The 27,500-nt window shown below is 34.3% G+C and overlaps 2 protein-coding genes across 3 annotated transcripts in view; both read left to right on the top strand.

Moving 5' to 3' along the window:
- Positions 1 to 2,701, top strand: part of LOC132170336 (homeobox-leucine zipper protein ATHB-14-like) — an 8,144-nt gene extending 5,443 nt beyond the window's left edge. For both annotated transcript variants that reach the window (XM_059581279.1, XM_059581278.1), the window contains 7 exons: positions 181 to 369; positions 490 to 570; positions 944 to 1,078; positions 1,161 to 1,486; positions 1,636 to 1,747; positions 1,940 to 2,089; positions 2,364 to 2,701. In XM_059581279.1, coding sequence (XP_059437262.1) covers positions 181 to 369; positions 490 to 570; positions 944 to 1,078; positions 1,161 to 1,486; positions 1,636 to 1,747; positions 1,940 to 2,089; positions 2,364 to 2,510 — 1,140 coding nt within the window. In that variant the 3' untranslated portion in view covers positions 2,511 to 2,701. The remainder of the gene's footprint in view (positions 1 to 180; positions 370 to 489; positions 571 to 943; positions 1,079 to 1,160; positions 1,487 to 1,635; positions 1,748 to 1,939; positions 2,090 to 2,363) is intronic.
- Positions 2,702 to 15,810: 13,109 nt separating this feature from the next.
- Positions 15,811 to 25,958, top strand: LOC132172539 (kxDL motif-containing protein LO9-177-like). Its single transcript, XM_059584051.1, has 3 exons — positions 15,811 to 16,025; positions 17,583 to 17,735; positions 25,671 to 25,958. The coding sequence occupies exons 1-3, from the start codon at positions 15,811 to 15,813 to the stop codon at positions 25,771 to 25,773; spliced, it is 471 nt and encodes a 156-aa protein (XP_059440034.1). The 3' UTR covers positions 25,774 to 25,958.
- The last annotated feature ends 1,542 nt before the right edge of the window (positions 25,959 to 27,500 follow it).

Here is a 27,500-nt window from a genome sequence, read left to right as displayed (position 1 = left end):
ATTCCATGCACTAATCAAACAACCAAGTGGGGATTGTTATCTTTGGCTGGCATGCTATCTCACTCTAGCATCATTTTCTCAGTATCCCTGTGGATTTGCTTGCTTGAATCTTTGATTTAATCTTTTATTCATATTTGACTTTAATTTATCAAGTTTATAACTGTTCTTGGGGGTCTACAGAATGTTCCCCCTGCCTTGCTTGTTCGTTTTCTGAGGGAGCATCGTTCAGAATGGGCTGACTATGGTGTTGATGCCTACTCTGCTGCATGTCTTAAAGCAAGCCCTTATGCAGTTCCTTGTGCAAGACCTGGTGGTTTCCCTGGTAGCCAGGTCATCCTACCTCTCGCCCATACGGTGGAACATGAGGAGGTGAGCATTTTCTCATTTACTCTTTTAAGTTTCACCCCATCAGTATTTATTTTTTTGTCATATTATTCCACCATGGTCAAACCAATTTGCTAAGTAAAATATTGCCATTAATTAATGAAGTTCCTGGAGGTGGTTCGACTAGAGGGTCATGCATTCTCCCCTGAAGACGTGGCATTGGCAAGAGATATGTACTTATTACAGGTTAGTTAATTTGTTACTACTGTCTCTGCACATTACTTTAAAAAAAGGGATGAAAGTTTACAAATGGCATGTATTTTAGTGGAAGCTGTTTTCCTAGAGTGCTTTTAGATGGGCCAAGAAAGGTAGGTTGAAATTTGGAAAAAGGTGCGTTTTTGAGGGTAACATGGGAGATTAAATTTTTGTTTTTTTGTAACCATTCATATATTTTGGGGAACCAAAAAAGGAATCGCGTAACCTATTGTGGGATGGACAAAGTAGTATATCATATATGGTATAGTTTTTATTTTTATGTGGTAAAAAATATATTGGCTCGTTAATGTGGATCTTTCTTGTTGACACAATCAGTTATTTTTGTCAAAATCTATTGTGACAGCTTTGCAGTGGGGTTGATGAGAATGCAATTGGTGCCTGTGCTCAGCTTGTCTTTGCACCTATTGATGAATCCTTCGCTGATGATGCTCCTTTGCTGCCATCTGGTTTTCGTGTGATACCGCTAGATCCTAAAACAGTTCAGTGATCTTTCATCTTACTTCTCTAAATTCTTGTAGTATATATATTCTTATGGGATTCACAGAAAGCATGTTTTGCAGGATGGGCCAGCTGCAACCCGAACATTGGATTTGGCCTCTACGCTTGAAGTAGGAGCTGGTGGTGCCCGTCCAGATGGTGAAGCTGATCCAAACAGTTACAACCTTAGATCAGTCCTGACTATTGCATTCCAATTTACTTTTGAGAACCACTTGCGGGAGAATGTGGCTGCCATGGCTCGCCAGTATGTGCGTAGTGTTGTAGGGTCTGTTCAGAGGGTTGCCATGGCAATTTCCCCTTCCCGCCTTAGCTCTCATATGGGGCCCAAACCCCTTCCTGGTTCACCCGAGGCTCTTACTTTGGCACGCTGGATTTGTCGGAGCTACAGGTTGACATCTATGTATCTTTTATTGCTAGTCAGATTTTCTTTGAAGTTTCATTTTCATTGAAGGGTTGTTAAAATAACCTTCAATCATGAAGTTTTGGTGATCAAGCATGCTGAAGTGTTGATGCTTATTACTCTATGGCATGTGTCAGGATCCACACAGGGGGAGAGCTATTTCGAGTCGACTCCCAAGCTGGTGATGCTATCTTAAAGCAACTCTGGCACCATTCTGATGCAATACTATGCTGTTCAGTGAAAACAAATGTAATAGTTTTTTCTACTTCTTTACTTCTTGTTCAAAATTTCATCTATTCAATACATCTTAGTGAAATATGCCTTAGATTTTATCAAATGACATCAAGGTGAAGTGGAAAACATTTTCTTTTACAATTTCTGAAGTCCTAGTCTTGTGTGTGAGAGGGAAGGTAATCCAAATTGGCATAAATGTGGTTGCAGGCATCTCCTGTATTCACCTTTGCAAACCAGGCTGGACTTGACATGCTTGAAACAACTCTTGTGGCCCTTCAAGACATAATGCTTGACAAAATTCTTGATGAAGCCGGCCGGAAGATTCTCTGCTCTGAGTTCTCCAAGATCATGCAGCAGGTAAAACTGCCTTGAACTTTCAATCAGTGGGATAACCTGTGATTATACTTTTTCATAGGCTGATGAAAAAATATACTATAACACTGAAATGCATTTGAAAGTATTAAAACATCAAAAATATTGCATAATAATAGTCTTTATTAACAACCAATAATCAATTTGTTTGAGCCATCCAAATCTAATAATACTGCATAATCCTTGCACTTGTTGACTGATTGTTATCATCTTTCCAATGTAATGAAAAAGCATCTAATGGGGTTTCTTCAAATTGCAGGGATTTGCATACCTACCAGCTGGAATATGCGTTTCCAGCATGGGTAGGCCAGTGTCTTATGAGCAGGCCGTCGCATGGAAAGTTCTAAACGACGACGACTCGAATCACTGCCTGGCCTTTATGTTTATAAACTGGTCTTTTGTGTGATGTTAGAAAGCACACAGATGCTCAAAAATACTTTAGCTATATTATTAAGTTATGTATTTTTGCAAGTAGAACTTAACAGACATTATGTCATATGAATGTAGACATGTCAGGATCTCATCAAAACCATATCTATATGTATGTATTAAGGCTATGTTTGCTTAATGGGTTTAGCTCAGCTGTCAATCTCATTCTTATCAGAAAGTCCTTGAATTTAGTTCAACTTTTACACCAAAAAAGATAATGTTGGGAGTTTAGGTAGCAGCAATGGGGGCCTCCTCCTAGGTCGTTGGCCTAGTTTGGTCACCTGGCACAATCCATTTTCTATGCAACTGTTGCTAATTTGGTTGAAGTACCAATTTGTGTCATGATATGTAGGCCACAGATATAGATAGAGAGAAATATTCCTAGTGGGTAGCCATAGCCATGGTATTTTTGTTTGTTTGTGAAGGGAGTGGTGTTTTGTAGTCAAATTTGTGAGCAGGAGTTGGTTTAGGGCTTTTATTTACCTTCTTTTCCTTGGTTTTGCATGGTTTGGTTGCATAAAGTCAAATTTGAGAATAATCATGTCTAATTATTACACTTTGTGTAACATCAACTATCTTCTTACACCTACACCTGATGCACCGGGGGTCGAAATTAAACCCGAACAATAATTGTCTCGTTTAACAATGCTTTTTAAATTAGTGTTTTTTTTTATAGCAAAAATGGTAAAGTGTTAGCAAAATGAAAATACACATAAAACACCTAAAATTATGTCTACTTTAATGTTAGGTGAAAACACTCTTTCAACTAAATAACAAAACATGTACTCTTAAGTTCTATCAAACCAATCTCTCTTTTTTTTTTTTAACATGTCCATACAAGGGAAGGAGGAGAGGGTATTCGAACTAGTGACTTTTACTTCATAAAGCGTGATCTAGCTGATTGAACTAATTATTAGAAAAACTATCAAACCAAACTAATTTGTGCTGATGTATACACAAATTTCTTTAATTGTTCTCTTTTTGGTGGTTGGGTTTTGTTAGTTTATTTTTTGTTCTTTTTTATTTATTTATTTTGAAGCCTTCCACACTCTCAACAATCAACATACAATGCAATAAACTATTGTGCTTAACTAGGTAGAAAGGAAAATAGAAATGGCTTATTCCTTGCTCAAGCTTTTAGTAATCAGATGAACCAACCCGATGTGTCATCATATGCTAGGTCACAGATATAATAAAGACACGCTACACAAATTCTCATTTTTACATTCTTTAACATGACCTTTTAAAATCAACGTAATTCATTCTAAATCTAATGATAATTTTAAAAGTCACATTAGTGAATATGAAAGCAGGAGTGTGTCATTACTCAATATAATAAGATGATAATATTCCTGCCTTGTAGGTAGTCATGGTACTTTTGTTGTGTAGTCCAATTTGTGAGCATGACTATTTTTTTTTTTTTTTTTTTTTTTTGGTGGGTAGGACTCTTATTTATTTTATTTTCCTTTGTTATGCAGGGTTTGGTTGCATAAAGACAACTCAGAAGGAATGGAAAATCCTTTTTTGTTTTTATTTTCTGTCTGTATAGTATATAATCTGCAATGCCTTTGAGACCTAAAAGGTTCTGTCCATTTTTTATTGGCTGAAATGTACTGGGAATATCTTGCTTCTAAAGGTACTTTTTTTCAGAACTCTATAATCATTTTAAAATAGTATATAAATAAATATGAAAAAACAGCAGAAATCTATTTTCAGCCAAAAAAAAATTAAAAATTAAAAATTGTGCTTTCTTGTGCTTTACGCATACCTTTCAGATTAGTGATGAAATTCCCGTTTGGGATTTATAGACAGGTCCAACCAAGTAATGGGTGATTGAAATTACACGTTACATGAGCAATCATGTCTAATTATTACATTTAAAAAGAAAAAAAAAATCTTATAAAATAACTTTTAAGAATAATATATGTTTTCTTAAGCATATGAGAAATATATATTTAAAAAAAAAAAAATGTGCTTCTCAAATAGTATGAGAAACATGTGACATTTAGACCGATAATTCTATAAATGTTTAAGGGGAAATTACATTTTGCCATCATGAACTACAACGTCTTAGTATTTTTATTTTATGGACTATCAACTGTACTATTTTGACCCTATGAACTATCATTTTGTGTCCAAAATTTCCTTTCGTCAGTCAAAGCCGTTAACTCAGACAGTTAAAGTGACAATGCATTATAGTTCATGGGACAAAGTGACGCAAAGTGATGAGTTGACTGTCTGAGTTAATGGCTTTGACTGACAAAAGAGAATTTTGGGCACAAAATGATAATTCATGAACGCAAAGTATTATAGTTAACCGTTCATAAAAAATAAGTGTGAACGTATTATCGTTCATGAGAGCAAAATATAGTTTTCCTAATATTTAAATCGTGCTCAAATGAACCAAGCATCAAACACCCATTTCATCAGACATCGGAGTGGTGTTTCCTTACAATGGCTCTGCTACATTTCTTGTGTTTTTTACTTTCAATATTAATCCATCACATATTTAAAAATTTAGACAGATTAAAAATTGTGAATTTAATTACTAACAAGAGAGGCCCACCCCATTGAATATTGAACTGAAATATATAGATTCACCAATTACCAAAATTATTTATTAGAATAAACAATGATGATTTGAATTGTTTAATATTCAAAGTCTTTGCTAAATAGTTGCAGCTGCTCACATATTACTCTCTCCAACAGTCCCTTTCATGGCATTGGAGTTTATTATGTCAAGTCAATTTTTGACGACCTTTTTTTCTTCTTTTTGCTCTGTTTGAACTGCACTGTAGTGTTGACTACCTGACTCCATTTCCTCATCTATCTCTTATCCTCTGTTTAATATTATTTTATCAAAAAAAAAAAAATCTCATTAATGATTGGTGGGTCTTTAAATGACACCAACCTTTTTTTAAAAAAAATAAATAAATAAATTTTGATATATATATATATATGATATGAAAATTCAAATAAGAGGGTGTCAGGTGAGGCAGAGAAAGCCAAAATGTTATGTGTAGCAGCAGCTTTTAGGGGTGGGTGGCATTAATTAAAGCACTGTGGAAATAGCATTAACTCTACAAAGCTCAAACAGCTGGCCTAAACCAGCAATTATCTTTCTTAATTAATTAATTAATTATATTTTGGAATATCTATTTCTCTGCAGAATCTTTTATTCTTTATGATGAAAGATTTGAATCCTCTTTCTTCTTCTTCTTTTGTGAAAGTTTGAATCCTCTACTTTAGGATTCCATCGAGTGCTATGCTATAAATTTTATTATTGTTTACTAACAAATTATCGTTTTTTTATTATAATAATAATAATAATACTGAATACTACGTACAATAATTATATCATCGAACCCTTCATTGACTCGTCGCTGAAAATTTCGATGGCTCTTAAAATATATTTGCTATTGTGTTTAATAAATAGAGTTTTTAAGTTAAAAAAAAAATAATTTTTAAAAAAAGTTTTGTTTTTAAACTTTTGATTTAAGTGTATTTTGATTATTTTTAAATTTTTTGAACTCTTAAAATTGTTTTTAATTTTTTTACCAAATAAGTTTTTTAAATGTTAAACGCACACCCAAACTGACCCTTAGAGCAACCAATTTCTGCAATAAATTGAGATTACAAATGGGTAGAGTTAAGAGGTGATTCTGTTTAGGTGGTGGAACTAGGATCCTCTCAATTTCATTTAAACTGGATAATATTTAGTTAGTTCTTGTGAAAAAATATTTTTGTCCCCTTAAAAAGTAAAAAAATAAAAATACTCATACACTATAATTAATTAAATATTATCCAATTCAGTTAAATTGAAAAAAGATCTTGTTCCTAAATGGTACAAGCACTTTGGAAGGATGGCATAAATTGGAGCATGTATGGCCCTCTCATTGATGACGCCCGCAGTGTATTGAGTTGCTTGGAAACATGGAGGGTCAATCATGTACATGTATCCCGGAATGGCAATGTAGCGTACCACCAGTTTGTGAAAGCTACTCTTTCTCCTAGCTAGGACAAGTCCTCCTTGAGAAAATTCTAACTCTCCCCCATAATAAGTGAGGCCAACATGTGAAAGAGGGGGAGGGGATTCGACCTATATATTTTATAAGACATGATCTCCAGTCGATTAAATTACTAATTAGAGACACTTTGATACTATGTTAAATTATTAACACTTGTTTCAAAAATTTAAGTAGATAAGAAATAATAAATTTAAGAAAAAAATGCAAAATTAGTCATTGTGATTTATCTGATTTACAATTAGTTTCATGTGGTATCAAAATGAGTTCAAAGACCATTGAGATATGCCAAAAAAACAATTTAATCCCTACAATCAAATTTCGTCCACTAATTTAACATATTTTGTTCGTGTTACATTGATTTAAATATGACAAATATCACAATTTTATTGACTCTAAGGTTTCACACTATCAGAATCTGTTAAGTCAGTAAACAGAATTTGATTGCAAAGATTAAATTATTTTTTTTTTTTTTGTATACCTTAAAAAGTTTTAAATTCATTTTGATACAACAAGGAATTAATTGTAAATCAGTAAACCACATATTGGACTAATGATTCTTGTCATCCATGAAATACATTAGACCTTGTGAAATTTATCATAATTTTTTCGTTCATATTTTATCCTTATAATAAACTGACAAATCGAATTACAAATTACAAGAGACTTGAAATGACAGATTATTAATGTTTCTACTTTCCTTTCCCCAAAATCGAAAATCGAAATGAATACAATAATTAAACAAGAATATTCGTCTCCATTAATTTTCCTTTGAAGTTGGGGAGTGGGCCCCAGATTGAAACGGGACCACTGATGAGAATCGTTAATTCTGTTGGTCACAGATTTGGGTAGGGTCCACAAAAATCTCCACTGTCCGGACAGCAACAGAGCCACGTAGGCCAAACCAACACCTTCACCGTTCAACCCTCACAGCCACGTCACTGATCTCCACCTCCCTACTCCCTACATACGGCTTCAAAAGGCGTGCCCACACCCCATTACTCTCTCTCTCTCTCTGCTTCAAATGGACCAGGAGGACCATTTGTTTTTCTCTGTTTTTTTTTTTTTTTTTTTGGTTTTACCAAATATGGTTACTCTTATTTTAGTAAGTAACCGCCCTTTCCATTTTCACATCACTATAAGCTAATTTCTTATAGATTTTTTTTTTTTTTTTTTGATCTTTCTTATAGATCTTATTGAATTCATAATGAAATCAAATTTAATTGTTGCTACATTCATGACAAATTTTAGGTATAACATTTTACTCTCCATCTCACCAGCGATAGAGGAAGAGTTTAGTATAAGTTATAGTTAAGTGCTAATAAATTGTGTTGTTAGGGATCGATATGCAAACAAAAATTTAATTTATAATTTTTTTTTTCCTTATGAGTTTGGGGGTGGCCATGGCCTATAGCGGCCACTCCCTTCCTTTATCACTGCATCTCACTCCATTCTCTTAAATTGATGTGATAATATTTATCAATTTTTTTTTTAGTAAAAGCTAATATAATAGTTGATCATCCGTGGTACGGATTAACATTCCCTACAATTTCAAAAAAAATTTAGATTCTTAAACTACAAAATTTATGTTATTTTTAAGCATCGAAATGCTTGAAAAATGCCACGTTTAATAAGTGGTATATTGTCGAAGTAGCTAAAAAGAATTTTCCTCCTAAATCCTCCTAAAAGACTTTTTTTTTTCACTTTTATAAAAACGTTTATTTTAAAATATATATATATATCAAAAGACAATTTTTTACACAATTTTTTTACAACATAGGGAGTAAGAACCTATTTGACGTAAAAGCCAATGAAAGTCTTAAATTTAAAATGAGTCTCAAATATATCAATTAAAAGCTAACCTTTAAAGTTAAAATAACAAAAAAAAAAAAAAAAAAACACATGCGTGTTTTTACTTAATTTCCCAAAAAATAAACAGCCTTATAATCCAAGGTATTGCCATTACTTTCGGCACCGTCGGACGAAAATTACAGGGGTATTATTGTCAAGTCCAGACCACAAAATTGCATGGATGAGGCCACTACCTTACGGGTCCAACCCAAACACCGTGAATTTTTTTAAAAAAGTCACATTTCTTCGGTCGAAAGCCCCAGCGCTTTCTGACCAATCAGAGCACGGTACAATCTTTTCTCTTAGCGGTGTGAGGAAAAGTGGGCCCGCGCGTGCGCCTCTACATCACACACATACGCGGATACGCCACCCAACGTAAACATATATATATATATATTATACATCCCCCACATGCCCATGCCCATGCCCATGACCAGGATGATGATGATGAGCATCCACCATGACCATGATGGTTGTCAAAGCGGGACCCACCTGAGAGAAGAGGGGTAGGGTGGGGATTTTGTTCAAATTTAGTTTCCTTTTCAGTGTTTGAAAAACGAGGCGTTTTAAAGGTGAGTGCGAAAGGCACTGTATTTTCGAGCCTCGTGCTCTTTTTTTTCTCCATGGCTTAATAAATTTCTGTACAAAAACTATTTATTATCTCTCTCTCTCTCTCTATCTATCTTTTTGGTGCAGACCAAAAAATTGAAAGAAACTGTTCCCGCGTGGAGGCTTCTCTCTTGAGCTGTCCACTTTCGTCGACAGACACAAAAAGCTCTTTTCTTTTTCTTTTTTTTTTGTTTTTATTTTTGTTTTGTTTTTGCAGATTCTTTAGATTCAGATGGGCGTGCTTTTGGTTTTTTTGGATTATCCTTTTTCATGGCCACTGTTTGTTTCCATAACAAAAACCAATAAAAACCCATTAAAGTTGCAAACATCTCCACCTTTACAAACCCCAAGGAAGCAACAGATCTCTAGCTTCTCTCCTCATCTTAAAAGATTTGATTTTTTTTTTTTTTTTGTAGAGTAGAGTAGAGTAAAGTAGAGTAGAGTGTAGCCTATCATGGGTCTGGGAGTGTGGGATTTTTAGGGCTCTGGGTTGACTTGTGAGGCAAGACTGGGTGGCTTGGAGTTTAGCTTGTTTGAGGGAGGGAGAGATTAGGGTTTTTTGTGGAAGGAGTAATGATGGTGGATGGGAGGAGAGTTGATGAGGAATGGGAAGTCAGCATGGAAGTCTGGGGTTTTGCAGGATGGGTTTTGGGAAATTTTGAGGAGTTTTCATTATTGATGATGTTTTCTTTTTGGTTTTTTGTTTTTAGGGTTTTGTGTTGGACGAGAGAGACAAACTATACAAGACAAATTCTCTATGTTTGAATTTTTGGGTTGTGAACTTGGAAATGATAATAATGTGGTGAGAAAAGATTTTGGTTTACTTGGCAGTGTCTGTTTTTTTTGCATGTGTACAAGGTTCCTCATTGCACCCAAGAAAGTAAAAAAAAAAATATATATATTATTTAATAAATTGTTATATAATTGAAATGATTTTAGAAATTAACAAGAGTTTTGTAAAAAGAAATTAATGACCCATGGAAACTGCCGAGGTCATCAAATCCACCCATGGGGGGTGTGTTTGCTCTTTTCAAATTTATATGGATATATTTTTCTTTTGATAATTTTAGGGGGTGGCCTCTGTTATATTGTAAAAAATGCATTTTAATGTGAGCTCAATTCCCACATAGAGAATTTTTGCAAAGCTTAATTGGTTGACGGGTCACCTGCAAAATAAAAAAAGGCCATCGGAATGGCCAGGAGCCAGCGGGAAGCCTTTCATACTTAAGTTAGTAAAACATTCGTAGAGGGAAAAAAAAAAAAAATAGAGAGAGCTTTGGGAGAAAATAACTCATATCTCATTTTAGGATAATCCGCCTCATTTATATTAGACTTTTTGTTTAAGGAACAGGATCATCTCTAGTTCAAATGATCTGGATATAATATTCAGTTAGTTATAGTAGAGATGTATTTTTGTCTTTTCATTTTTTAATGAAATAAAAATACTCCTCCATTATAACTAACTGAATATTCTCCGATTCAAATGAAATTTAGAGAAAGGTAATTCCACTTAGTGGGTCTATGATTGTGGAGGCTTTCTAGTTATTTTAGCTTTTCTAACTAGTAGACCTTAGAGTATCTATTGGGCTTAAGAATTTGGGCCAATGGCTTATTCATGGTAGTATCATATTGTATTCTTGAAGTTTTGTTTTCTTAATAAATTTCTTATTAAAAAAAAAATTGAAAGTATTTAGATCCAATGTGGAATAGCATATAGCTAAGTGGGTCATACTAGAACAAAAAGGACAAGAGTAGATGGCAATTATTAGAAAGTTTGCCTCTTATATATGAACTTGGCTTAAAGTATAAAAATCAAAGTTTCAAACAATCTTAAACTAAAAAAAAAAAAAAAAAATTAGTCCCAACCACTATCATCGGCTATATTCTAACCCACGATTTTGATTCTTGTTTTTAGTTTTTGTTTTTGTGGTTCATGAGCCCAATTTTCCCTTTTTAATATAGGCTTTGAATTGACAATGTATAAGAGACAGTTGACATTTGTAGATCGATTAATGTTAGTATCGTACTTTTATCATACAATTATTTTGTTTTGTTAATGTAACCGTACCAATCATTATTTGATTTTTTTTAAAAAAAAAAAGGCTGATGCGGCACTGCCTATTAGCATAGTAAAATAATGATGAGATAAAAGTGTAGTTTCTAGCATAATTCTTATAGATTATAGTCAATAGCTTGTTATTATTTTAGATTTGAATAATGCTAGAAATCAAATTTATATTTCACAATTATTTTACAATATTGACACGAGTCTCAGACTCTCAATCAACCATGTTACAGTCGGATTAGTCATTATCTAAAAAAAAAAAAAATTTAATAATTGGTTAAGATTATTACATCGGCATTGTGAGATAGTTATAAAATAAAAACATAATATATAACATTACTCTTAAGATTTAGGATGAAATATTATCTTTATCTAAATTTCGAAAGTGATACGTGCGAGAATAGCTAATAAAAGAGAGTGTGATACTATCTATTTATCACGACATTATCTTTCTATCACTCTAAAACTTATGTGGTATGGTCTCCTATAATAAAGTGATGTGCATGATGCATCCTTGGTGTCTAGAAAAGAGAAGAAATATATTCATCAAAGGTGAACAATGCATGGTATGTTGTCTCAGGACCACGACACTTTCTTCCATTAACAATGTGGTCGTTGACTTTGATGTCTTAAAAGGCTTAAAATCTGCTGAACTTGAGCATGTGAATAAAGTGATTTGCTTGAAACATGAAGATATAGATCAAGATTTTTTTGACTTTAACCAATTTGGTTGTAACTATAATAAAGTTTGGACAACTTTCTTTTTAAATTGTGTTGGATTTTTTATTTGTAATTTAGTTTGTTAAATTGACATCTATATTTTAGAGCAGGTAAATACGTGATTTTTATGTGTATTTTTAAAATATACACATAAAATGTATGTGTGATTACGTGCACTAAATATATATAGTTTAATATGTTACGTTGGAAGAATTTGCTTTGACTCAATTTAAAAAAAAAAAAAAAATTAGTCAATGAAATTTTAATTCTTACGCTTCTTCTTTTATTTATTGAATATGGCAAGAGACAATTTGATTAGAGTAGACAATTTTTACATGACTTAGTGAATTTGATACGAACTTAATACAAAATTAGTAGGTTATGATTGATGGGTCTTATCTATTTAATTAGATGGGTTGGATTAAGGTTGACTTATATAATCTTATGTTCATGCATCGACACGACCCAAATTCGATACACAACATTTATAACAGACAACTTTTGATAGAACTCATAAACCTAATATGAACCCAACACAAAATTAGTGAATTAAGGTGTTGAGAGGTTTGACTCTTTAATTAAATGGGCTGAGCTATAATTAACTTATATAATTTTATATTTATGCATCAACACGATCCGAGCCTGACACTCGGACACAAATTTCCCCTGCTAATTTTTACATTTGTTATCTAGTGTTAGCTTCTCGTCCTTTCTTTTCTAAATAAAGATGTGTTTGGCGATTTAAACAACCAAGAAGCAATATCCTAGGATGCTCATCTAAAGGTGGATCCTTGGAGGTGCACTCACTCATATCATATGTTAAATAAAATAAGAAATAGCTTCACTTGTGGATTGGGCCCATTGGCCCCATGGAACAATTAAGTCCCGACCAAATGCCAAATGGTGTGATGTTTCTGGCCGGACATGTTAGGCTTTGGACCCTCCCATGTTATGTGAATATTTCTTCCATTTTCTTTTCATTTTATCCACTTTAATGGTGAATATGCATTAAAGAAATGCAAAAGCATGGTTTTTTTTAGGGAGAGAATAACTTAAGGATGGTTGACAAAGAGTACATTAATATATATATTTGGACATAATTATACTAAAAAAATATAAGTTAATGGGCTTTTGTCCACTTAGATATAGTAACTACTCATTTTCCTTATACTTTAACAATGTAGGACACAAATATCACAAATGCATTCACAAATCTCTCCCTCACTTATGAGTCCCTTTTACATTGACTAAACTTTCCCTTACGGATGAGTATTTTACACAAGAATATCACGTGTACTCCAAGAACGGAACCAAATTACTCTTTTATGAAGTCAAACTAAACGGACCAAGACTCTTGTTTTAGCATTGGAAGCTAACCAGGTAAATTAATATACATATTTGAACACCACTTTAACCCAAAAGTTTAAGTTAATGAGCATTGGCCTACTTAGGTGTATTAACTACTCATTTTACTTGTACTTGATCAATGTAAGACACAAACCTCACAAGTGCACTCACAACAAATTTTTTAAGCAAAAGTTATATAGAATAGCTATTTTATTTAGGAATGCAACATCAGCAAATCTCATGATATTTAATTAAAAATGGGAGTTAAATTATAAAGACAAGATTCGAGCACAAGATATTTATTTTAATATTATATTAAATAATTAATTATTTTAAAATTTTAAATGAATAAAAAATATAAAATTAACAATTTAATTAATATTTTAACACGCACCAATGTTCATGTATTAGATAAAAGCTAAAACAACCATGTTTATTCTATCTATTTGTATTTCACATAAATTCTCGAGATCAACAACATAATCAAAAGAGGGTAATGTCTATGTTAGCCCTTGGCTGCGCATTCCCGTAGCAGCCCTTGGCTTAGCTTTGCATTCCCGTTTACTTACTAAGTTTTGGACTCATCTAATTATTTCCTTTTTACATGTGAAAAATTTATTCGTTTTGCACTTTAATAGGTACTAAAGCGAGCCGGAGGATTAGGGGTCTTTCATCGGGTTTGAGGATATGAAGCGGAGTCATGTCGAGGCAATGTTTGAGTCTCTCTTATGTTTTGTTGTATTTCAATGATGGATTTGGTGGTAATTAGGATTTGTTATCCTTAAAGTGTAGCTCAAATTATTGTAATTCTTTTCGCTTTCCGCAATTTCTTTTGCTCTAATAAGTGTTTATAGTAGTTTTTCCATTTATTTACAAGTTAAATAATTTGAAAAAAATATGCTAATAAATCTCTAGGTTAATTATTTCTATTATTTTATTTTGAAGGTATTAGGAAGAGATCCCCTTGAACTTATTTACTTGGTAAATAGGTTTTGAGAGGCGCACCAACTTAATTATTAATTAATTAATTTTTTAGGGTGGCTTGGGTACCCCTAAATCAGACGGGGTGGTCTGAGCACCACTCCAATTGTTTGGGGTGGTTCAGTCACTTCAGGTGTTTCTGTTTTTGTGTTTTTTTTTTTTTTTAGGAGGGATATTGATAATTTTTGGTAGTTTGAGCGGGACATTGATGCAATTGATAGCTTGAAGGAGACATTAAGAATGAGATTATAATTTGAAGAAAATGATCCTCTCCATTTTAAATCCTCTCAATTTTCTCTTGTTAGTGCATTTAGAAGGGTAATATTGTCTAGAAATTTTAACCTAAAAAATATTTGGATAATTTTGCTCTTCTAAATACAAAAAAAAAATAAAGAGAATTTGAAATGAAGAGATCATTTTCCATAATTTTGAGGGGAAATATTTGTATACTTTTCCCTATAATAAAATAAAAATGTAAACTGGCACACTAACCTTTTTTTAATATCAAAAGGGTAAAGTCCACATACCCCCCTCAAACTACCACTCAATTGACAATGTCTCCCCTAAACTTTCAATTGTGACAATGTCTCCCCCAAAGTACCAAAACATTGTCAATGTCCCCCCCAAGACTAGCCATAGGACAAAAATGCCCCTATAGATTTCTCAATAAGACAAAAATACCCCTATAAAGTCAAAAAAAAAATTGATTTTTTAAAAAACAAAAAATTTTAATTGAAAGATAAAACTAATTTTTTATTTAGTTTTAAAAAACAAAAAATTTCATTTTATTAAACGAAAATTTTATTTTTTTAAACGTAAATTTTTATTTAAATAAAATTATAAAATAAAAATTAAAAAAAAAAACGAAAATTTTCAATTTTTATAAATTAAAAAATTTTTTTTAATTTTTCTTATAAAATTGATTTTTTTTAAAAAAAATCACATCGTTTGGATTTTTTTTCTTCTTTTTGTTAGTTTTTGGGTTTTTTTTAGGTTCTTTTAGTTTTTTTTTAATTTTACTAAGGGTAATCGTTATCTTAGTTAACATTGGACAACACATTGTCACAATTGAAAGTCAGGGTGATCGGTCAATCGAATGGTAGTTGTTGCTAAGGACTTTCCCCATATCAAAATGCAGGAAATTGAGTGGATAGTGAATACCCACATCGAGAAAAGTGCTCATATTTGTTTTATTTTATTTTTTTATAAAATTAAGCCAAATATCAAAATCAGTTCCTTTACTTTATATGATTTACAGCTCGTTATGGTATTAAAATGTTCTTAAAGCTCTTGAGGTAAGTATAAATAAAAAATGGACAAAGTTTTCCTCTAAACTGGGTTGGAGGAATTTCCTTTAACCTAATCTATAAAAGTGACATGTGTCCATTTTTTTAATAACATGGGAGATGCACATGAGTTTTTAATAAAATTTATTTCAACTTTGTCCCTGCTATTAAAAAAACATGTGCATCTCACATGTTCATGGGACACATGTCACTTTTATAGATTAGGTTGAAGGAAATTCCTCCAACCCAGTTTGGAGGAAAACTTTGTCCATAAAAAATTACATCCTGCTGTCAAATTCCTTAGAAAAAGTTGACGGATTCCGTTACTTAGTGTGTCATGCCATACCAATAAAATCACGACCCGTGTCACTCATAATAAAAAATATATAAAAGATGGAGCCCAACAACAGTCCAAATATGAAGCCCAGGCCCAAAGCTCCATTTCATCAGCGTCTCTGTGTCTCTCTGAGTCTTAAGAGTGATCATTTGGAGATGGAGCAGACGGAGAAAGAGACGGTAAGAGCGGCTTCGGAGGAGGTTTCTCGGGAATTCAAAACCCTTATCAACGCTGAGGATTTGGACTCCCTCAAGCAATTGCAGCACCTTATGTACATTTCTCTCTCTATTGATTACAATATGTTTGTTGAATTGACCTCCAAACGTTATCAAAATTGGATACTTTTGTTAGTGCTTTTAATAATGCTACTTTCCAATTTATACTGATTTTTATGAAAATGAGAAAAATTGTAGGAAGAGATTTTGTTTGATTATAGTCTGTCTAACTTGGCTGTGATTGTGATTAATTCTAGAAAATTATGTTGGAAACCAAGAACCCGTCATCATAAAATACCAAACTTTACAGAGAGCCCATGAACCCTGCTCCTTTAAAAAAGAAGTCTCAATTCAATCTAAAAATATACTTGGGTTCTTACTCTGTGAAGGAAGTAAAACCAATTTGTATTCATAGCTAGAGAAGACTATGTTAATGATGAGGAAGAAGAAGTGGATGTTAAATCTAATGGGAAAAAAATATGAAATCACCGATTCATCTTTACTTGAGTTTCTGAAAGTGAGTGAAGCGTCCATTTAATGTGCTATACTACACTGACACTTAAAACGTCTGGGCATAGAGGAAGAAATTTGGGCAAATTGGATGGTTTAGCCATGTTTCATTAGCCTAAAATCTGAAACATTTGTAGCTTAGACATTTTTGTCAGCTAGGCAGATACTAGAACCTAAAGCATGGTCTATGCAACAGAAGGAACAAGAAAACTGAAGTTCCAAAGTATACTTCACAATATTGGGTTATGCCTAATAGTATGGCGGATTTGTTTGCTTGTTGGTGGACGGGAGATCATTCTCGGAGTGCTATGGTGTGGAAGATGGTCCCTCTTTATCTTTTGTGGTGTTTGTGGAGGGAGAGAAATGCGGGATGCTTTGTGGATCTAGAGAGGACTTTGGAGGAGCTCAAGTCCTCTTTTTTCTTTTCCCTTTTCACTTGGACACATGCTTACTTAGCTCCGTTAGTGATTAGCTTTCCCGAGTTTATTGTTCTATTTTCTTCTTCTATTTAGGCATTCTCTTGTATTCGTCCTGTGTAGTAGGGTTGCGTCCCTCTATGCTTTTTGGTATATACAACATTACTTATAAAAAAAATAATGCATCAGTACTTTGATGATATGTGTGGAAAATGACAGAATGGTGCTTATATTGGGTAACAATGCTGTAGGATTTACAGTCTATGTGAGGTACTTAGGTCGAATTAAGGCTAAGTTAGGTTGAGTATGGGGTACGTCAAATGACATACTAAGATCATAGAGTCTTATAATTAAGCATCTATACACGAATAGCTTGTTCTTCATATAAGTCAAAACTGATGATGAACCTAAATGGCCAAATCTTAGACCAATAATACAAACTTTAGTTTGTTTCGAAGCTAGTTTTAGTAATTATCAATTGTCCTTAATTTGATTCTTCAAATTATGTTTTCTCTATCCTATGTCGAGGACTCTCTCTTTGGGAGGGGCACCCATTTGTATGCTTTCTGTGTAGAGTAATGCTACACATACTCGCATTTCTCCAAACCCAATTTCTCACACCCATAGGAAGCCTTTAAAACCATTTTTTCTTATGCTGATTTTATCTTTTGGTGCCGCAAATTGCAGATTGGGAAGATTGCAGGATAGCAATGCAGTGCTGTCGCATTTCAATGAGTATTCAGAGCATTGCTTTGCTGAGGTTTCTGGAGACTTATCTAGAAATACACGTCTTTTGAGGTCTATGAAGTCAGATCTTGATTACATATTTCAGAAACTAAGGTATGTCTAGCACTTATTTTTTTGTTTCATGCTGATTGTCTTAGCTGATTGCTCTTAACTTAATGGGTACTTTTTGAGGCATGTCAATTATTCTGTTGCCTACAGTTTATCTGGAGTTTGTTCAAGTAAATTCTTTAGATATATAAGACACATTAATGATGAATTTAGGATACATTATATGAGGATCTTTGAACATAATAGCGTATGAAAAAATAGGAGTCAAAACATGTGTATTGAAGTGTTTTGGAGTTGGGTACCTTGAAATTGATAATAATAGGCATATCACCCAATCCTGCAACACTTGGAGTAATCCTTTGTTCATTGTAATGCCATCAAGTAGATCTACTAACAGATATGTTTCTTGTGTAAATGCCTGCTGGCCGACATGCAGACTGATACCTATATCCATAACTATTAATATTCAAATACCCCTCAGGACTAGTAATTTTGCATTTACCCTTCAAACATCCAACAAGACAGTGCAGACTTTTGATGAAGCTTGAATTTATATTGTAGCATTACAGATTTGATGTTTTGTGTTTATTTATGTGCAAGAAAATTATGCATATATTATTTTTAGTGCAAAATCTTACATAAAAAGCTGATGGCCTAATGATGAACACTCCATTTCTTGGTTGGAGTTCAAATTTTTCCATTGTTAAGCTAAACAATATTTTCAAATAAACTCATTGGAATGAATTTCGTGGGTTAAACCATTTTAAATGTAAGGATTGCAAAATTCTTAACAAAGAGAGCAGTTGGTTTATTGGTGAGTAGTTTGGTGGGTTCAACTCCCACACCCAGCTCCTTTAAGAAAATCCCAAAGTAGGCTGGATGGGCTGCATTACAAATCCCAAAATATGATGGATGGGCCTTAAAATGCTTGAATGGTCACACAGGACAATGGGTCAAATACCTCCAATGCGGGGATTGAACCTACTTAATTTAGAGGTGCAATATGGATGGGAAAAGAGGCCTGTCCACGGTTTGACCTGTCCAACCTCTCCGTCTGGTTCAGGTTTTAAAACACTAATAGCAACCTTTAAAAAGTGCAACATCGTGTTGTGATGAGTGTTGTCCGTACTCATACATAAGTAAGCCTTGATGGTTTAGTTGCATAGAGACTTGTGTTTTTATATGTAAACATCAAACATAAGGTTTTAAGAACATATTGTATTATCTAAAGACTGCATTATTGGCAAGCTCTTTTGCCCTCCGAAATTAGTGCACTGCACTTCATAGAATATGCTTTTGTATATGTTTTGAATGAGGGAGACAGTTTTCGTGGGGGACTGAGGAGAATATTATGATTCCTTAAGAGTGAGACCATTTTATTGTAAAATCAAGGACTTCCAAAATCATTTGCTGACATTTTAAAAAGAATGCAGTGTATTTGAAGATTGAGAGACTTTGGTGGTAGAGCTGAAAAATATTATGTTATATATATATATTTTTGATAAGTAATAAGTATATTATCAAAACATACAGAGGGGCGCAACCCATGTATACAAGAGGTATATAGGGAAGCCCCTATTAATTAGAAAAAGATTTACAGAGCTCTAAGAAATCAGAAAAGGTGGACTCATGCGAGTTCGACCAAGTCCCGCTCCAAGAGAACAAAGTATGTAACGCCAACTTCCTCAACTCAATCATGCCGCTCTCATTATCCTCAAAGCTGCGTACATTACGTTCTCGCCATAAACACCACATCACACATAATGGGACTAGCCTCCACTTACGCAAAGCATGCCTATTACCCAATTGACCCCTCCAACTTTCCAAGATATCACTCACCTTTCACGGCATAGCCCAACTCACTCCAAAGAGTTGAAAGAATACATTCCATACCTCATTTGCAACCTCACAATGTGGGAGTAGATGGTCAATGGACTCTCCAAAGTGTTTATACATATAACACCACTCCATTACCATAACATTCCTCTTTCGTAAGTTGTCCAAGGTGAGGATTTTTCCTACAGTCGCCGTCCACACAAAGAAAGCCACTCTTGAGGGAGCCTTCACCTTCCAAATACTCTTCCACGGAGCATACATCTGTGCCGGTGTAGAGAGAGTCTGATAATAGGATTTCACTTCATAGGTATTTCTTTTTGACGGAATCCAACAAATTTTATCCTCACCCCCACATCTGAGTTTTTGGGAGTACAACAATGCAAAGAAGTGTGTTACCTCCTCCAATTCCCAATTATGCACGGGTCGAAAAAACTGGACATTCCAATGAAGAATATCATTCGTTCTCTCCATGTACTCGTTCACCCACGCATCCTTATTACATGCAATATTGAACAAAACAGGATACACGAGTTTCAGAGGGCGTTCCCCATACACATCATGCCAAAAAAGTACTTTTGTACCATCTCCAATCTCATATCGCACATGATGCGCAAAGGCTTCCCATCTCCTTCGAATACATTTCCACACTCCCACTCCATACGTTCCCCCCACCTCTTTGCAGCACCAATCACCCGTATGACTGTCATATTTAATATGCACTAATTTCCTCCATAATGCCTCCCATTCTGTCGCATACCTCCACATCCATTTACCCATCAAAGCTTGATTAAATTGAATCAAGCTTCGCACCCCTAACCCCCCAAACTTCATTGGCGTACACACTTGTGACCATTTCACCAAATAATACTTAAATTCATCCCCAATTCCACCCCACAAGAAGTCCCTCTGTAGTTTTTTGAGATGATTTGCTACTCCCACTGGAATAGGGAAAAGAGATAAAGAATTTGTTGGTAAGTTTGAGAGGGTGCTTTTGATCAGTGTTAACCTACCTCCCTTTAATAAGTACATCCTCTTCCAACCGGCCAACTTATTCTCCATTTTTGCAATTATGGAAGACCAAATATGGGATGCCTTATGATGTGCACCCAATTGCAGCCCCAAGTATGCTAGCCGGTCCTTCCACATCATCTATCTCTCTCACTGGAATAATATCAGATTTAGACAAGTTGATCTTCAATCCCAAGACCGCTTCAAAACATAGCAGCAGACATCTCAGATTTCAGACTTGTTTTACATTAGGATCACAAAATATTACCATGTCATCTGCAAACATCAAGTGAGAGACCACCATTTCCTCTTGATCTTGCAAGCCCACCGAAAATCTAGACATGAGTCCTCTCTCCACCGACGTGGTCATCATTCTACTTATATATATTGGTAAATAATTCAATCTTATTAATAGTACAATGGGGCACAACTTTAGTACACATGAAGTATACAAGAGAAATCCCTTAATATGTAGTAAAATAAGAACAAAAATCTAAAAACTCAGGAAACTAGAAAATGACATACTATTAAAAGATGTTATCCATACGTAGAGGGATTTGTCCAAAATATTTTTCAGCTTGAACACTGAAGTCTCTCGATCATCAAACCTCCTTGCATTTCTTTTTCTCCAAATACATCACATTAAACACAAAGGAGCCAACCTCCAAACTTTCAAAATATTACAACTTCCCATATGTCCTCTCAAACTCACCAACCACTCTCTCACCTATCTAGGCATACCCAATCAACACCAAACAAATGGTAAAGCGAACTCTATAATTCTCTTGCCATCTCATAATATAATATTCTACCTTTTCTAGTGTTGAGTATATATGTGTAAGTGTAAAAGGATAGAGTCCCACATTGGAAATATGTAAGAAGTGTGAGTAGTTAATATAGCATTGTTGGGCCCAAACCCATAGGCTTAAGCTTTTGAGTTGTGTGGTGTTTCAACATGTTATGTTATGGGCTCAGTAAAAGACTCCCCAGAGTATCAATCTCCCTAACATCAAGTTTTTCTGATTTTTTGGACTTTTGTTCTTCCTTTTCTCTCTAATAGGAGGTTTCTCAAGTATATTTCATATGTACTAGAATTGCGCTTTTATAATGAGATTGCATTTAAAAAAAAAAAAAAAAAACTTTTTGTGGGTGTGTGTTCGCTTGCACGTGCATACGGGATAGATTATGAAGGCGAGTATGCATTAAGTCCCACATCGGTTGTATACTAGGTGAGATTGACAATATAGGTAACTCTAACTCTAATTATAATTTCAACTAGTCCTTTTGGAGTACAACTCAAATGCGGCTAGTGCTTCCTTGGGTCATGACAAATGCTATTATAGCCAACCTAGCAATGTCATGCGGCGCTAGGGTGTGTGATGTGGACTTGACAGGAATGTTAGGAATATAGATGGGAGAGATTGTGATATTCTGGATAGTGAAAGTTAAGTTCCATATTGGGTGGATAAATTATGAAGGCGCGTGTGTGTGTGTCCTGCGTAAGTTTTGAACTAGATAAGATTGGATTATATAAGTGACTGTAGGAAGCTCATATTGCAATTTTGACTTGTCATTTTGGAATATAGTGCAAATTTAGTCAATGCTTCCCTGGAATACGACAAGAAATATGCAATTACTTAGTGAACAATAATGACTAGATTTGATCTAATTTTGTGTAACAGCGTTATAAATCTTCTCTTACCCCTTTCCCTGGACTAAGCACTGAAAAATGTTGAGCATCTGGTTTCATGTTGTTTCTTTTTTTAAGCATAATTTATACAAACTAACAACCACCTTTTTGTATGCTAACAGCCAACCAAATTCTTTAAAAACACATTAGTGATATGGGCAATGATGTGTAGAAATAATGAAGAAAAACAAAGAATTCCATAGTAGAATAAGAGTATTATAACAGTTCTTATATGAAACCAGAAAGAAAATTAGCTTCTCTTTGATGCAAATTCATGATTAACCTCAACTACCTCCACTGAGGGTTTTCATGTGTCAGTTGTTGCAGTTTCAAGGGAGATTCTCCCACCAAACTGACCTAATCAGTTTTCCAAAATCACCAACCAAACTGCACCTCTAAAGGCCTACTAACTGAGCTGCACTGCGTTGAAGTTCTGTCAGTGCAGTGGGTTCGCTTGTCAGTTTCTAAGCAACCAAACAGTCAAGATGGCCAAGATCAGTGGAAATCTACAACGGGACGATAAATATCAATGGAGATCTACCATAGAGAAAGAAGGAGAAAGTAGAGAGTAGAGAAATGTGGTCAAAAAGAGGTGGAAAAAGAAGTTGAAGATGGGGTGGGAAAGAGGAGTGAATCAAGAAGACGAGAGAGAAGAAAGAAAAGATAAACATTGAGGAAAAGGGGAAAACAATTGAGAGGAATAAAATTGAGAAAAACATGAAGGGGAAAGTAAAGAGGGAATAAAATGAAATGATAGAGAGACTGATGGTAGTCAGAAAGATGAGAGATTCAAAAGTTTGACTCTTTAGGATGTCAAATTTAAATAGAAAAATTTATAGGTGGTTATTTAACAACTCCAGAGTTTGGCCTTACTTTTGAATTAAATTCTAACTTATTAATTTCATCAACCTTAACTATACACTTACAAAATTGTTGCAATTTAGATGTTTAGTTTGTTAACTAAAAATAATGAAAGCTTACATAAACTGGACTTAGGTCTTATCTGGGTACCAAAAATGCCTCTATGGAAATCACAGGTATTGACACTAAAAAAACTCACAAATATCCTATTATTCATGTGAAGGGTCTTCTAGTTCCCAAATAGATCTCAAGTGCAGTTTACTTGAGTTTCTATTAGTTTTAGTTAATAGAGAGTTAGTAAAAATCCATATTGCAACAATTCTAAAATTTAGGATTTGTAATAATGTCTTTAATTTGAAACCAGGGTCAAACTCTAGGGTTTATTATGTAATTTATCCCAATAATTTATTAGGAGTCATTTTTACTAGAATTTGGTAAAATTCCTTTGAGATTTGCTGTGTATACTAATATAATCTGAAACTAAATGAGAACTTGATTGGTTGGTTCAGTTTTATGCGGATTATTAGACCTTTAAACCGACTACTGTACCAACACCATTGGTTTTCTCTGAATAAACATTGAACCGAACCTTGAAACCAAAGGAAACCGGCTGGAACCAATTGGTTTGGTTTCGTGGTTTCCTCAGTTCACTCGGTTTCATAATGTTAGAAGAGTTAGGGTTTGAGTCATTAGGGTTTTGGGGGTAGTTTAGTCTTTATGGTATTTCTCTAATCCTATATAATAGGATGCTTGTATTAGGTTAATATAAGTTGAATAAGTTGAATAACATAGCCTCCGCCTTTTGTGTCTAAACCGTTCATACAAACTATAATATGGTATCACAACCTTAGGGTTTTAGATCCTTGGTTCTTTTGTTTGTAGTTTTTTTTCTTCCACTCTTTTTGTTTTGGTTGAATCTCTCGTTCTGTTGTTGGTGAGTGTTCTTCTGGTGGCAGCACCACCCATGTGGGCGTAGTGCCCACACGGGCAGTGCCTGAAAGAAGCTGTCCATGGTCGTTTGTAGAAAAAAAAAAAAAAAAAGTTGTCGTGAAAGCTGTGCTTTGTACTAGTTTTATAAGTTTTGTATTTTCTGTGGCTCTCGGTGGTTTTCCAGTAAGATCTGGAAATTTTCGGCAACCTCCGATACGTCTCCGGCGAAGGTTTCTGTGTGGTTTAGTTTCTAGTTTTGGTATTGCCGGCGTGGTCTGCTTGTCGCTGGCGTGTTTTGACTGTCTTTCACTAAGTATCGGCAATCTCCGGCAAGCGGCGAAGGTTTTTGTTTGGTTTTGCTTATGTTTTTGGTATTTTTCAGCAGTAGTAGTTTCGGTGAGACTCATTGGTTGATCACGTGAAATGTGATCATTGTTAGTTGTCGAGATTCGACCGGCCTTGGTGTTTTGTGGTGGTTTCCGACCGGTTGTTGTTCAGCTAGTATCCGACCGGCCTTGGTGTTTTACGGCGAGACCCGATCAAGTGATCGTTGTATCTAACCGGCCTTGGTGTTTTGTGGCGAGATCCGATCAAAGCTTGGTTGTTGAAGTTTCCGACGAGTTTTCGACCGGCCTTGAAGTTTCATTAAGTTATCTTGTTATTTGTATGAATTTTAGTATTGTGTACTCCAAGCTGTTCCAGCTTGAGGGGGAGTGTTAGAGTATGTTTTTCTAGTTGTTTTTCGTTTGCTTGTATCTTTCAAGCTGGATTCATATGATGTATATGCTTCAGCTTGAGGGGGAGTGTTAGAAGAGTTAGGGTTTGAGTCATTAGGGTTTTAGGGGTAGTTTAGTCTTTATGGTATTTCCCTAATCCTATATAATAGGATGCTTGTATTAGGTTAATATAAGTTGAATAAGTTGAATAATATAGCCTCCGCCTTTTGTGTCTAAACCGTTCATACAAACTATAATACATAAACACTCCCATTTCACGTGCATGCGTGCGTGAAACCAAAATGAGTGCTGTGAAAGCTTGGTGTAACTGCTTGTCTACACCATCTTGGTAAATATGAGAGAACCTTAAGCTTTTTGGTTATATGTTCATTAGCTTCTCTTGGGGCTGGAAAAGGACCTTTTATATGTTCCAAACCTAAGAAAATTCCAAAGTAGATTGATGCGGAACTATTTTTAAATTTTTAGGTAACGGGTTGCAATTTTTTATTTGGCATACAATTTATTTATTTTTATCCAAATCAAAATTTGTCTCAACAAGATATTCTGAGTTCAGTTTGGCATATTTTCTGATGATCAAGTCTTTTGCAGCCCTTTATATTGCACTTGATTTGGACATATTTATCTTGCTTCCTCCTGGCTTCATCTTTTATATCTTCTTTCAAAAAAATTCCTGTATATTCTTTTTTACTGCCCAAATAACCTGAACTTTTCTATTGACTTGTAGTTGATGCATTTTGCAACTTTACTGTTGATTATGAAACCACATATGCTGAGTCCCCTATTCTTACTTCGTCGTAAAATCTATTTCGTGATCTTGATTGAAATTGTATTGTTTATACACATTACTATTTTCTTGTGGGAAATCCAGATTTTGATGCAGTTTGGTGATTTAATTCTCTCCCTCTCTCATATTAACAGAAGCATGAAATCGAGGATTTTGGCTACCTATCCAGACGCATTTCCAGATGGTTCAACTGGAGAAGTACTTGACCGGAGACCAGACCTTGAAACTCCTCACTAACACTTGACAAGTTCTTAGGAAAATGCATCGCTATGCTATCACTTGGGAAATGCAATGAAAATGATTTATTATTTTATTATTTTTATTTTTATGTGTTTCATCCTGTTCAGAACTAAACCCACCGCTGTGATCCATGAAAGAAGTGTATAGAGCATAAATAAAAAGTATGCATATATGTTTTTTTATTAGGGCAGTATCTTAAAAGTTTTATACTTCATGAAAACTTCTTTTGATTGTGAAGGTGAATTCGTCATGAATGTAAACTAGGTAAATATTCGAAAAATATTTCATTGTTTGAAGAAAAATGAGAAATGTGTAAATATTTTATAGTGTTCGATTCATTACAATCATGAACAAAAATTATATATATATAACCGTTGGATTTCACATTCATCCTCCGGTCAAATTTTGATAAAGAATTAGACCGTTGGGGGCTTGCAGCGTTTCATATATTTCTCACTGACAATTCTTTAAAATTCAAAACCCTGAAGATAAATAGAAAGCTCAGAGGAGATGAAATCAATAGATTGTGGGAGGGGGAGAGAGAGACAGAGATTGTGGTAATTGGGGTCGACGAGGTGGCCGGTGACAGCAGAAGCAGAAGCAGAGACGAGAACAAGAAATGGCCTCAAGAGCTATTTTTCCTCAGCAACATCCCGGAGTGGAGGTACTTCCAATTCATTTTTCGGTTTCGACATCTCTGTTCGTTCGCAGTTTTTGTGAACCTTGGTTTTTGATTTCTTTCGCACTAGTGGAATGAATATGAAACTGGATTTTCTTTTGATATTCGATTCAGTTCTCTTTTGGGTGTTCTGAATTCCTGGAATATTTCATTGGTAGGTTGATTAATCTATGTTTGTAATTGTTGCTGACTTTTGTTATTGGCCTAATCATGGTTAATATATTTAATTAGTAGTTATAGAATTAATGTGTTCAGTATTTGTGAGTTACATATTTATGGGCAGTTGATTGTTAGTGGGTAGTTGTATTAGGGGAAGTTTAAGTGTTAGTGTGGGTAGTTGGTAGTTATTTCCAGCATTTGGTGTTGTATTTGAAGCTTGTTAGAGCATTTCAATGGAGGAGCCAAATTTTTATGCAAAATGACTCATCAAAACTCACTTTATCTAGTTTAGTTAATGAGTTTTTAAAAGCCTCCTACATAAAATTTTCCACTTTTCAAAAGTTATGCCAAAGGATGCTTTGAAAATTTAGTATATAGGCACAACTTAGATATCAAAGAGACTGAAATTAGGTTTACATATTGAATAATTAATCTGGACACAAATAGACTCTCAACAGAAACTTTCCCTCCATAAATGGCCTGTTCATCAAGACAAAAGTTCATATAAACTAATGAAGTGAAAAGTAAAAAGTAAACTTCAAAGCCTTTATTATGGAGAATATCTAAATTATTCTAGAGATTATCTTTGCATTAATAGTTATGGTAAAGTACTAATAGTTTAATTAAATAATTAACACCCATCTTTCTACATCTGGTTGGTTCATGTATCTTAGTCTTGCTTTAATTTTATTTTAGGGTTAAATACTCCAAACCCTCCTAGGGTTTTCCAACTTTATTTTTTTTCCTTTGGAGTTTCATTTTTATCACAGGAGGTCCCTGTAGTTTTGATAAGTGACCAAATTAGTCCATCCGTTAGTTGACCGTTAGGACTGACACGTGGACCAATCAGACGTCGACACGTGGCACATATATTAATTTTTTAAAA

This window comes from Corylus avellana, chromosome ca2 (genome assembly GCF_901000735.1).
Source record: "Corylus avellana chromosome ca2, CavTom2PMs-1.0".
NCBI classification, from domain to species: domain Eukaryota; kingdom Viridiplantae; phylum Streptophyta; class Magnoliopsida; order Fagales; family Betulaceae; genus Corylus; species Corylus avellana.
This window is presented reverse-complemented; position numbering and strand designations above follow the sequence as displayed.